We start from the raw sequence: 14,008 nt of genomic DNA on the forward strand, positions 1-14,008 counted from the left end.
GTGTAGTTTCCACATATTCAACAGTGTTAAATGGGTATGTTGGGGATCTGAAGCTTGCCAATATTACCACATAGGGGTAGGCTATTTGTCTTGGAGACATTTTAATGTTACAAGTGGCGGAAGGGGTCCCTGGATTCAATTTTATTTCAAAGGATATGGCTTTAAGGTCAAATCTAACACATGACAAAGATATGCAAGGGATGGTACAAGATGCTTCCATATTAACAAGGACAAAGTCTAAGATGTTTTTGTCCCTAGAGGGTAGTCTGTCAATAAAAATGCCCTGAAACAACTAGTCAAAGTCCAGGAATCTATGTACTTGTCTAGTGATGGTATAGGTTTCACAGTCTATAGCTGGATAGTTTAAATCACCTATGACAATTTTATTGGGGTCTAATATTGAGAGATTTCCTCTTGTAGTTAGACACTGTGGCTTTCCTGAGTCATAGAGAGAGTTCTACAGCTGGCTAATATATAGTAAGAGAACTTTCTGATAGTGATTTGGACATGAAGAAGCTCCAGTGCATCATGTTACTTAACCAGCCTTGGCATCAGCTGAAACATCTCCACTTTTTTTTCATCTTATACAGCGGCTGGTTTAAAAGTGTGGAAGACATTATAGCCCCGCACAGCCAGAGTACTCTCTGATGTTTAAGCCATGTCTCGGTGACTTCACAGACAGAGTTACTTCCTCCAGGGTGAGAAGGACTTCTATGGGGTTGAGTGTCTTGTTTAGGTGCCCAACACCTTCATATTTCTTTTGCTTCTTTAATTATACTGGCAGGTACATCTGGCTGGTATTGAGAAAAAAGGGTACAATGAGGGTTAGTAGTGTCTTTGTCAATATTTGAAAGCCTACTGGGTACAGATGCAGGCCACTCCAGTGAAGCACCATGGTCAGTTGATCATGCCCTCCCAAGCTGACAAATATTAGACCTTTTTTCAAATGACACCAAAAACTAGCCAAATTATTGAGGTCAATTACCTTCTGCTCATTTTGTGGCATCGTCTTTGGAGAAAGTAGAATGCTGCTCACACCTGCCCGGGACATATATTCCTGTCTCTCTTTATACAGTCCAAGTAGGTACGTCTTAAGTCACAGACACCCACATGTACTATGACAGATTCATATTGGTACTTGTTGCTCATGGACTTGACTGAGTGTGTGTTGTGATGGATCCTGGCCCAGAAACAGGTTAGACAGCTGTCACTATTTCGTTACTCAGCCTGGTGGATACATCTGGATGTCTTACAATGGAGTCACCTATAACTAGAATGTTTGATTTAGTGGACGCCTGCCTTACGGGTTTGGCATCCATGACTCTGGGTGTGGGGCTCCTTTTGCTGTGTGAGGTAGTAGGTCTAACAGGCAAGCAGTGTTGCTTATGGTGCTTTGTGACTGTACTGCCTTTTCTAGGTCTTTGAGGTTTAGGCAAGTTAAAATTTAGAACTTCAATATATGAAGGATTACATGCAGTATGACAATCATGGTGAAGTGTGGTGCACTGCTGACAATCCTGATGTCCGAGTGTTGAGATGTTAGCCTCCAGTGCTATTATAAATGCACATCTCTCACACACTATGTTATGCTGTTTGAGTAATAGATGATTGGCAGAAAGCATGACATCTTTTCATTGTCTCAAGATACCTACCTCATTTAGGCTGGCTGCAGAATTTGTGGGGAAGTGCTGTCCATGGTTTAGACAGAAATGATTTTGGGGGCTGGGGGGATTATACCTGCTTAGAGTTGGACTAGTGTTGGGATACAGGGGTCAGTTTAGGTAGACGTTTTAATGAGCAGCAAGGGGTGCCTAATTTCTTAGGCTAGGATGTACAGATATTCTGGGCAGGCTTTACTGCAGTTCAGGGTGTGATTCAAGTCAAATGTACTGTTCTGTAGGAAAATTAATACACTGTAGCAGAGGTCAGACTTCAAAAACCTGAAACCTAGTTCTTAGCATAGAAAATGAGTTACAAAAAAAATTAAAAAAAATGAGAATACCTTGAAGTTTACAGTGTCCAAAATAATGCACACAGCTTGTACTGCAAGCTAAATCCTTGTTATAATGATAGAGCTAATTAGAATATTCAGTATCACCCTTAAATATTAATTTCTTTCAACACTTATGGAAAACAAAAACATCAGGCATAAGCATTTTATGGTGACAGGAAGGCATTGCCTACAACCATTCATAAATCCACATAAACTTTATGCAACTAGTTTTGGCTCTGCTAATAATTCAATGCTCTAAAAATGTATCTACAAATGGTCCTTATACTGCTGGTACCTCCATCATTGTACACTACATAAGCAATGTCCGACTAGAAAGAAAATTTGCACCATCAAATAACTCCATACAAACATTTCTTCTCTGAAGAGTTCAAATATGCAACACCAAGGTATATTTCTGTCTCTAAGAGAAGCATATAGAAGTAGTATGGCAAGTCCATACCTTAACCTACGAGCTTCTTCTTCTTCTATTCGCCTCTGTGCTTCTCTTGCATCTTCAGCTACCTGGATGTTAGTAACCAACTGAGTTCCATCCCTCTGAAGTTTTGTTAGTCTCTAGAAAGGCAAAATGAATACAGGAATCACTACTACTCTTTGTCTTCTAGTGTGTGACATCTCCAGACCATATCCAATGAAACATAACACAAATAAAAGCATTACAGACTAGCCCAGCACATACTACCGACTGTACCAATTTGGTCTGGCAGTTACTGCAGGGGACTAAATCTCTGAGCTGTTAGCGAATTTCTTTGATTCCTTCCACCTTCACTTGCCTAATGTGTGATTCTGAGCAAGTCATTTAACCAGATAGGGCTCCAGGTTGCACCAGAAAAGGGATAATTTATCAAGTGTGCTTACCCGGTCAAGAAATAAGTAAGAAAAAAAAAACATATTTACCCAGCTTGAGCCAGCTTTAACAATTTAACAGTACAGCTTGAGTAAATGGATGCATTGTTCACTCTGGCACATTTTCTTCAAGGAAATAACAGTTCTTGTTAGCTTGAAATCCTCTCCTATCCCTTGAGCAGTTGATATCTAGGGAATTTCCAGATCAAGCGATACTGACATGCAAGCATCTATTTAATCAGTTATGACATGAACCATGATATAAATCTCTAGCCTGAAGAAACCCTGAAGCTAAAACCTAGGTCTCTGGTGTTTTTGCCCCTCTGTTCATAGGCTCATCGGATGATACTAGGCTATTGGCCTGGACTTATAAGCCTAGCCAAAAATTTTGCCCATGTTTCCACAAAGTCAGCACCTGTTCCCCCTGTTCAGCAGGGACATAGGTGGGATCCCATGGGTGTATTTTCTGTTTCCAGTCCAGTCATCCAGGGTCCTCTTAAGGAGGGCTAGAGAGGTATTCTGCTTGACAAGGAGAGGGAGTCTATTCCACAGATGGGGAGTCTTTGGGACACAAATCTATCCGCCAACAAGTTCTATTAATGTCACAGACCAGGTTGAGGCCTTGAGTGCGGGTTGCACAAGTGGAGTTTGACATACAGATATAGAGCAACTCCATCAAGGCTGGGTCTGAGATGGCCTTTGTATGTCAACACAGGTGACCTCTGAGCAGTCTGTATGAGACTGAGTAGAGGGACAGGGCTTTTAGCCTATCTGTATATGACAGGTGTTTCAGACCCGGGATTTTCCTGGTCAGGAACCTCTGAGCTGACAAACTGGAGGGGATTAGGCGGGCAGGTCTTTCCAGTGTCTGAACAGATACCGGCTAAATCTAGTGCTCTGGTATTTTTTTTTTTTTTACATTTGTTTATCGGAAAAGTCCGAATGGGCCAAACAATGCCCCATTTTCAGCAGAGCCCCAAGGAGAAAAGTCTCGTTACAAAAAAAAATAATAATTTTCAATAGTAATACATAGTATATATTTTGGAAATTTAGCAATATACATTATGAAACAATTTTGGCATGAGTAGAACATAGTATAAAAATTAGGAAAGCATGGCTGAGGTGATATTATGCAGTACAAATACTACTGGCAGAAATCTTAGGTACTAAATACTATTAAAAAGACATGAAAACAACTGAAAAAAATAAAATGGCATAAAAATAGGAGGTGACTGATAGTCTAGATGAGTCATGTACTGAGAAAATAGGGTTCCTGTCAGAAGAATGAAGACGCATTATGTTGAATGCATCTTCAAACTGTAAATGTCAAAAATGTAAAATGATGAAGCAGCTTTTAAGTGAATTCTTTCCCTGGGAAAGAAGTCACTTGGCCGCTTCTGTCACTTTGCCGTTTTCGGCACTGTAGTGCGATCTCGGAGTTGGTATATTTAAGTAGGGGGGTGTGGGGGGGGCGAAGCTCCCAACTTAAAATAGCGTTTAGTGTGGGGTTTTTTTTTTTTTTTTTTGGGAACAGCAAATTTTTTCCCTGGGGAAAAAAATTGCTGTTCTAGCTGTTCGCTCTTTTTTATTTTCATTCTTTTGTGGTCGATAAAACAGCGTTCGATCTTTAGAGTAGTACTACTGAACAAGTGTAGTAAATAGACTGAATAATAACACTAATGAAGAGTGCAATTAACAGGATAAAAAAGAGGGGCAAGACTGGGAAAGTAGAGTGGGTTAAAATGTAGGGGGTGGGGAGGAGATGAATAGATAGTTGAGAGTTACTGCTGTGCAGTCCAGTGAACGACTGGAATACATAAGGTCTAATAAGTGAGATGGAGTAAAACGGGGACAGAGGAGATGAGGGACAGATTATCTAGGACTAGTACAGGAGCACAGCCAGTTGTTGGTGAAGTGCTCTTTTAGTAGTATTTTAAAGTGTTGGTGATGTCAATAATTGTTTGGGGTATGGAATTCCAGATTTTAGATATTTTACTTGATACTGGAGAGTATCCGCAGTAGTTGCTGGATTTGGCTACTTCTAGGAGGAATTTGTTGGTTGTTCTTAGGGATCTTTTGCTACAGTAGGGGTTAATAAAGGTCCTTTAGAGCAGGGCAGTTGCTAGGATGGTGAAGAACACAGGGAGTGAAAATTAATCGGTTGAATGTTAGCAGATTAGGTAGTTCAAGCCATTTTATTTGGCAAAATGAGGTGCAGTGTGGTGTGACCTGTAAGGAAGGTAAGTGGCAAATTTTCCTATTTTGCTGTAGTGAGATTCCAGTTTAAGTCATTTATTTTTAAGATTAGTGAATATAGGAAAGGAATACAGAAAGGAGGAAAGTAAATGCGCATTGGCTATGGATTTTCTGGTGGTATCGTTAAGGAAAGGCTTGACTTAATATAGTGTGCCTAGCTTGATGTACCTTTTTGATAGCTGCAGCTAGGTGTTTATCAAATCTAAGGTTATTGTAGAATGTAACACAGAGGAGTTTGGTGTGTTCCACAGGTTCTACTATAGTATTATTAGTGGAGCAGATGATGAATGTTGGATGGAGATTGTGAGTTTTTTTGTCAGTGAATAGCATGAGTTTAGTTTTGCTAGGGTTAAGGATAAGTTGGGAGTCTAAGAGGAATTTTTCAATGTTGAGGAAGGCTTCCTGGGTAGTTTGCAAGAGTTCTGGAAGAGTGTGTGGAGCATATGAGAGAGGAGTCGTCTGCGTATTGGGCTACGTTCACATGTTTGCTACCAGACTGGAGTTTGTTGGTCAAGATGACGAAAAGTAATGGTCTGAGTGCTGACCCTTGTAGTACACCAACAGAGGATCAAAGGAGGCTACTAGGTTAATGGCCCCACGAACCTTACAAGCCTAGCCAAGTTCAAACCATGTTCCCAAGGGTGTCTCGTTCAAGCAGACACTAAAATTAGCACCCTGTCCAACAGAGACACTGGTGGAACCCCCAGGGTGAATTTCCAGTCACCTATCCAATCGTCCAAATTATACTTAAAAAGGGGCCAATGAAGGGCTTTGTTTAACATGAATAGGAAGCTTGTTCCAAAGATGAGGCAATCTCGGCGGGACAAAATCTGTTTCCCCAGCAAGTTCTGTTGATGTCACATACCAGGTTAAGGTCCTTTCAGTGAGTAGCCTGTGTGCCATTTGACTTGCGAATATGCATTTCCATTAAAGCTGGGTCAGAGATTGCTCCTTATGCAAGACCAGGCAGGAGGAGAAGGTAACCACACACACAACAAACCCAGTCACACATAGACCTACCCCAACTGCAAATCAAACACATAATAACACAAAGACATACTCGGAGGCTCTAATAAAAAACTTACCAAAACAACAGAGGCTCCCAAAGCAGACACCCAAAAATCCACCACCTCAAAACATAACACATGCAACACATACTTCAATAAATCGGTGTGTCAATAAATCACAGCCCTTAAGGCCAAACACTATGCCTGATACACTAGTGATAGGTGAGACTATAGTCAGACACACTGACGTTCCACTTACCAGGCTGAACAAGGAGAGGGTAACGGTAAGCTGCCTATCGGGGGCTAGGATCCGCCATATAACACACGCACTCAGGTCACTCAAAAGCACATACAAATATGACTCCGTCATTGTCCATGCTGGCATGAATGACCTGAGACATACCTCCCTAGACTACATGAAAAGAGACATAGAGGAGCTCTCTGATTATGTAGCCCAGGCTGGTATGACCCTGACCCTGAGCAGCATCTTGCCCTCACCAAGAATGATGCCACAATACAAAGACAAGATGATCAGCTGTAATAATTGGCTCAATTACTGGTGTCATTCTAGGGGGATCCAATGTCTGTCTGCTTGGGATAACATGCTGGACAAGCCACACTGCTTCGCAAGGGACGGTTTGCACCTGTCACTACTGGGCTTCCGAATATTGGCTAAGGCTCTTGCCACCCCCATAGTGCCTTTTTTAGGCAAGGCTCAAAACACGAACCCACCTCCTTAGAAAACAAAAATGGAAAAATATTAAGGGTAATGCTGCTCAACGCCAGAAGTCTAAATCTCAAGATGCAGGCTCTCGAAGCACTCCTCAGTATGGAGAACATCGATGTCTGCGCAGTAACTGAAACCTGGTTCAAGGCTGCTGAGAGCACCCCAGCGCTACCAGGCTTTACCTCGTATCATGCTTTTCGGCCCCAAAAACCCGGGCCGAACCACAAAGGGAGGGGGAGTGTCCATAGTCATCAAGGATACCCACACCTCCAGATTAGTGGCAACTCATGAAGCATCGGAGACCATCCAGGTGCAACTAACCGTAGGCAAAACTGCTATACAACTGGTTGCATGTTACAGACCACCCTCCCAATCTCAAGAACCCCATTCAGCCATGTCTCACCAAATACCATCATATTGGGAGACTTCAACTACCCTAACATAGACTGGGTACACTATTCTAGCCCTAACACCCAAGCCCAAATGTTCCTGGAATTCATAAACTCAAATGCAATGGAACAGCTAGTCACCTCTCCCACAAGGGGGGGGATAACATACTAGACCTGATCATCACAAACATGGGGACAAAATGCTCCACACCGGAAGTATTCCCCTCACTAGTGAGATCTGACCACAAACTAATCACCCTGGATATACATATTCCACCTCCACCCCCAGCACAAAAGACTATGGTGAAAAACTTCTCAAAAGCCGACTTTACGCTTCTTAAGACTGAGATGGTATCATTTAAGCCCACTGGGCCAATAGAAACCACATCCCACAATGCTGAATCCTACACAAATGCTTTCTACGGACATCTCCAAGAATGCATGGATCGTACAATCCCAAATAAATCCAAGACCCTCTCCACCAATGGAAAGCGTCCTGTCTGGTGGACCCCAGCCATAAACAAACTGTATAACAAAAGAAGGAAGCTAATGCAAGACAGAGCAAAATCCCATAAAGGGAAGGCATCTCTGATCAGCACTAGTAGAAAGCTACGTTCTCTCATAAAAACATCCAAGGCCAACTTTGAGAGAAAAATCGCCAAGGACACTAAAGATAACCACAAGGCATTCTTCAGTTATGTTAGAAACCAAGGCGGAAACCCTCAGATATGCTCAGAGTTAGTACACAACAACAAAAAATTTACCGAACCCACAGATATTGCCAACATTCTGGCAGACAGGTTCAGTGCAAATTTCTCCCCTCCCTCACCCCTAAAAGAAGAAATACTTATCCCAGCTGAATGTAACCTCCCTGTCATCTCAGATGTCCAGGTGAGAGCCGCCCTCAGCAAAGCAAAAAACACAGCATCAATGGGACCTGATGGTATCCCCGGCTGCGTGATGTGTGAACTTCAAGAGGAGCTAAACCCGCATATAAAAATGCTATTTAATCTTAGCCTTACTACAGGATATGTACCTGAACACTGGCGTACAGCAACAGTGGTCCCACTCCACAAAGGAGGCTCCGCTACAGACCCTGGGAACTACTGCCCCATAAGCTTAACCAGCCTCGTCTGCAAAGCTATGGAAAGAATCATTATGGAACTCATAAACAACGACATTGGAGACCTACAGACACTTGATCCCACCCAGTTCGGCTTTGTAAAGGGCAGATCCTGCCTTTTGAACCTGGTTGACTTTTTCGAAACAGTCACTAGAGCCATTGATGAGGGCAAAGCAGTCCATACAGCCTACCTGGACTTGGCTAAAGCCTTCGACACAATACCCCAACTCAGGAATCATAGACAAGCTAAACAGCTTAAATGTAAATCCATATGTCACAAGATGGGTTGCAAACTGGCTAAAGAACAGAACCCATAAAGTCAAAATTGCGGTAGCCATGTCAGACTCAAAGCCAGTCACAAGTGGTGTCCCACAGGGCTCTGTCCTGGGACCCCTCTTGTTCGGCATTTACTTCTCAGATGTGAAAGCAAACATGGGAGGGTTGTGGCTGACAAAGTTCGCAGATGACTGCAAACTAGGCGCCATAGTCGATACACCAGCTGGCACATACATCCTACAGAAAGGCCTCACCGAAACGGACAACTGGTGCCGGAATCATGGCCTTAAACTGAATGCCAAGAAATGTATAGTCATCCCCTTTGGGAAAAACAAAGCACCCACAAATTATCACATAGACAGTAACCCACTGAGTACGGAAAAAGTAATCAGAGACCTGGGGACCCAAGTCGATAGTGACCTCTCATTTGACACCCATGTTGCCAAAGTGGTTAGAAAGACTTTCTACCTTGCCCACCTTATCATGAAGGGGTTCACATCCAGATCAAAGGAGGTCATTGTACCCCTATACTCCTCCCTTATCAGGCCCATGACTGAGTACAATGCCCCATTTGGTATGTACCTCACCCGGCACTTACAACAGCTGGAGAGACCCCAGAAGAATACTGGCATACGGGCCAATCAAAAAAAAAAAACAAAGCGGAGGCTGTTTTGCCGGGATTTTAACCGGCAGTGCAGGACTCAGGATTGGGCTGCTGACCCCGGGACAGTCCCACTCAAATAGGGACGTCTGGCAATCCTGGGTACAGGTGACCGGCATTTTTACTTAAGACAGCAGTCATAAAACTGCCTGTTTTCTACACCAACTTTGCATTTAACTTTATTCTGGCTTGCAGCCATGACTTATTACAAACTCTTGCAGAAAGTTACTACTGTTTACAGACTATAAGTTATAAACAATAAAGAATAAGTCCTTCCACAGCTAAAATTAGAGGTGTGCCCAACTGCAGTCAGTTAGGTAAGTAAGCACATGCTGGAAAGTTTGCATGACTGGAGTAAGGCAAAGTACTTTTTCACATTTTTTTTGGTTACTCTCTGGGGGCCAGATGACATTGAGTGGAGGGCCAGATTTGGCCCCCGGGCCGGAGGTTGCGCATCATTGGTTTAAACTGTAGTTACTGTAAGTAAATTTTTTCAGAATCTTATATTATGCACCCAACTTCACAAAAAATCTTTTATTTAAGAGGCCATGGTATTTGTAATACTGCTAATATTATTTATATGTGTAAATGTATCTTTTGTACAGCATTCTATATAGGAAAAACGATAGGAAGCTTAAAGATAGAATTTGTGAACACCTTTCAGAAATACGTAGAAAACTTGATACCAATGCCCTATATAGACATATTAGGAACACAAATGACAAACATGAATTTAGGTTTTTATTTTGCAGAATATATATGAGTATATATGAAAATATTACGGGGGAGATGTATACAACTACACTGAAACAGTGGAAAATAGGTGGATATTGCAATTTAAAGCTCACCAACATCCCACTTTAAATGAGAGCATAACTATAAAACCTATTCTTACAGAAAGGCATAATAAAATATATTATAAGACTATTATAGCATTTTACATTACGATTTTTATCAATATGAGTTGATTTCAATTTTTGTTTTCATAGTGACTATTCATGATTGGTTTTATACAGATTATTTAATTGCTTGGCCATGTGATTAATTATTTAAGTATTTAAGAAGCACTGACGTTGATTGATTTATTTGTATTTGCCTGAAGAATTGTTTGGCCATGTGATTAATTATTTAGGTATTTAAGAAGCACTGATATTGACTGATTTATTTGTATTTGCCTGAAGAAGTCTTGAGTGGTGAAAGATTTTTCTTGTGTTTGGACTTAATAAATCAGTATTTTAGAGCTTTGTGGTGCCAGTCGACTGTTTTTATTTCGAGTTTATCAATGACTCCTGAGTGGGGGGGGGTGTCAAAGACCTTGGCTAAGTCTAGGTAGGCCATATGCACAGATCTGCCCTCGTCTAGGGCTTTGGTGACTGTCTCGAAGTCCACCATGTTTAACAAGCATACTCTCCCCTTGACAAAGCCAAACTGTGTTGGGTCAAGAGTTTGGAGATTTCCTATATCTTTGTTAAGAAGTTCCATGATGATTCATTCCATGGCCTTGAAGATGAGGCTGGTCAGGCTAATGGGTCTATAGTTCCTGGGGTCCGTGAATGCACCCCCTTTGTGGAAAAGGATGATGGTAGCTGTTTTCCATTCCCCTGGGATGAAGCCAGTGCTTAGCCTGTGATTGAAAAGTACACAGCCCAGGATGTTGTTTGTTCTCATAGACGCTGTTTCTGGCCTTGGAGTGGGCATTTAAGACCTGCATCTTGGCGACACTAGGTGGGGGAAAGGTGTTAGGGATGCTTTGAGGTATATGTGGCGGGGACAGGAGATTGAAGTTTTCAGTGAACCTGTCAGCCAGCAGATTTGCTATATTCACAGTTTCTATATATGTAGTACCATTAACTACAAGTTCAGTGCAAATCTGGGCCTTATCTTTGAGGTTACGGATGTAACTAAACACCACCTTGTGGTTATCTTTAGTTAGGGAAGCTAATTTGGATTCATCATTAGCTTTGGAGGACTTCACTAGTAGTCTTACTTGCTTCAGTTGAGGAGGAAGTGTTTCCAGTTTTGAGACTGTTCCTTCCTACTCTTAGACAGCAATTTCTTTCTCCTATTGCATAGCCTATTAATGGCAGTTGTTCACCAGGCAGGTTTGTTTTTCCTTGAAAATCTTGCTTTAGTTCTATCAGGTACGGCAGAGTCAACACAAATTGTACAGGTGCTTGTATAAAGCAATAGTATATAAAACTCAGCATAAGTTTCTGTTCCATTAGTGAGGGGAGGGCTTATAAAGCTATTTATGGCATCACGTAAGAGGTTGTAATTGGCCTTGGAGACGTTTTTTAGTCTAGTTGTTGCTAAGGGAGGGGGGTCTTGTGTTACAGTTACTTCTAGCGAAACTGATTTGTGGTCAGATCTTACCAGGAATGGCCACACACTGGGGGTGGTGCAGCAGTTCCTCAAGTTGGTGAGCACCAGGTCCAGGATGTTTGAGCCCCTTATGAGTGTGTCAACCAGCTAGGCCAGGGCACTGGAATTAAAGTCCAGAAACCTTTGGACAAGTGAGTTAGAACACAGATAATTTCCCCAGTCTATGAACAGGTAATTAAAGTCACTCAAAACCACAGTGCTTGGTTGTGAATTGATTCAGTCTAGTAGATCCAAGCAGACTGAGTGGATGTCCTGATTCATGGAGAGGGTCCTATAGCTGGCAATGACCTGAAGAGGGGTCTTACCTACAGTCAACTGCACCTGAAGTTATTTAAGGAAATCATGCCATTTAACTAATCTAGAGGTATATTTATCTTTTATGAATATTGATACACCACCTCCTTTACTTCTCAAAGGCTCTCCGCAGCCTTAAACCAGGTCTCAGTCACTGCACAAATGTCACCATCTTCCAGGATGAGGATGGTTTCCAGTGCGTGCAGTTTCTGGTTTAGACTCCTAGCATTTAGCAGCATAACCTTGAGGTTGTTTTTAGAGGGTATTTTTTTATGTCAGGAATTTTGTTCTTGTGACACTGCCTATAAAGGCACTAGGGGACTGGCAAGAGCCTTAGTCAGTAACCAAAATCCCATGGGTGACAGATGAAGACCATCTCTGGCAAAGCACTGAGGTCTGTCGACCATATCATCCCAGGCTGACAGATACTGGATCCCTTTTGAATGACACCAGAAACTAAGCCAATCGTTGAAGTCCAAATCATTTTTTGCTTGTATTAGGGTATTATCTTAGGCAAAGGTAAAATGCTGCTTATGTCTAGGGACATACCTGCCTGAGACACAATCAGAGAGCTCTGTCATGTCTCTTCATATAGTCCAGTGAGGTACATCTCAAGTCATTCACACCAACATGGACTATAACAGAGTCATAACAGTACCCACTGTTGAGAGACTTGAGTGCGTTTGTAATGTGGCAGATCCTGGCACCTGACAGACAGCTGATCGTAACCTTTTCCTTATCCATCCTGGTGAGAGGAACATCTATGTCTCTCACAACTGAGTTGCATATGACTAAGTTTATTTTTGTGTTAGGCCTTAGTGGCTTGACTCAGACTCTGGTGTGTGCTGTATTATATGTACTATGTTCTACAGAGGATGTATTAAGTGAAGCGTGCTTGGGCTTGTGTTTGGGAGGTCTCTAATGTTTAGACAAGCTTCTTTTAAGGACCTCCGCATATGTAGGTTTATGTGTTGTTGGTTTGGTAGGTGCAGGAGGTGAGGTGTGCATGCTGACAACCTGCTTAATATCAGATGAACTGTCTGGTGAGTGAGAGAGCCTATATTCTAAGTTCTTGATATAGATACATCTCTCACATAATGAATTTGTGTGAACTAGAAGATGTGGATTGTCGGTGTACAATAGGCAATTGTTACATTGCCTCAGGATGCCCATGTCAACCAGGCTGGCTGGAAAAACTGTGGGAAATTGTCTATCCATAATGGTAGAAAACAGGGAGAGGACAGGAAGGACCAGGTAAAGTAGAGAACAGGAGAAGTGGGCAAAAAATACAAAGGGCTAGTGGGTAAGATCTGTGTTGGTAACTCAGGAGCTTCGCTTAAAGTATTACCTGTCAGTGAAGGACAATCACGAGAACTCACCAATGGAACACCAGCAGAGTACTAAGGGAACATTTGCAGGCAAAAGTGTTTGTATCTATATCCACCAACAGTGCCCACCGCTGTGTGGCAGTGAGCAAGGCACAAACACAGTGCTATGTAGCAAATTAGTACAAACTGATCTAAATAAATTAACCAATAAAAAAAGCTCAAAACTGAGCCCTGTTCTAGCAACCTTCAATCAGATGAGTTCTAACTGCACACTCCTGCCACTAGGGTGCAGGGGAACCCTCTCCAACAAAAGATGGCCTGGTTTAGTGCTCATGTTATACAAACACATCTAGATTCAGCAGGTCTGAATCCAGCCTATGTTACAGCAAAGTACAATGTCAAAGGAAAAAACAACTTCAAAAAGATCAACACACGGCAGGTTCAGGTTAAGGCACTTTAATCTTGCAGCAAGGAGACAAAAATGTGCTAAAGCAGAGTTTGTCTAACTAAAATCAGGAAGTGAAGCCATTCTTACACATTTCTTACAAGAGATTGCCTACTAAGCTGACGTAACAAATCAAAAGTTCTTACAATATTATTTCATAGCAGCTGTTTGTCCATGATTTTCTGCTGACACTATCAAGTTTATGAAACAACTTCCTAAGAAAAATAACGTGGCCTTGGAGACCACCGGTTACATACAACTTC

The 14,008-nt window shown here is 42.0% G+C and overlaps 1 protein-coding gene across 1 annotated transcript in view; it reads right to left on the reverse strand.

The window, feature by feature from the left end:
• Positions 1 to 14,008, reverse strand: part of DRC1 (dynein regulatory complex subunit 1) — a 2,270,880-nt gene that overhangs the window by 2,154,484 nt on the left and 102,388 nt on the right. Inside the window, exon 3 of the mRNA XM_044062852.1 lies at positions 2,454 to 2,566. Coding sequence (XP_043918787.1) covers positions 2,454 to 2,566 — 113 coding nt within the window. The remainder of the gene's footprint in view (positions 1 to 2,453; positions 2,567 to 14,008) is intronic.

This window comes from Protopterus annectens, chromosome 2.part1 (genome assembly GCF_019279795.1).
Source record: "Protopterus annectens isolate FY-2018-M chromosome 2.part1, PAN1.0, whole genome shotgun sequence".
NCBI lineage: Eukaryota > Metazoa > Chordata > Ceratodontiformes > Protopteridae > Protopterus > Protopterus annectens.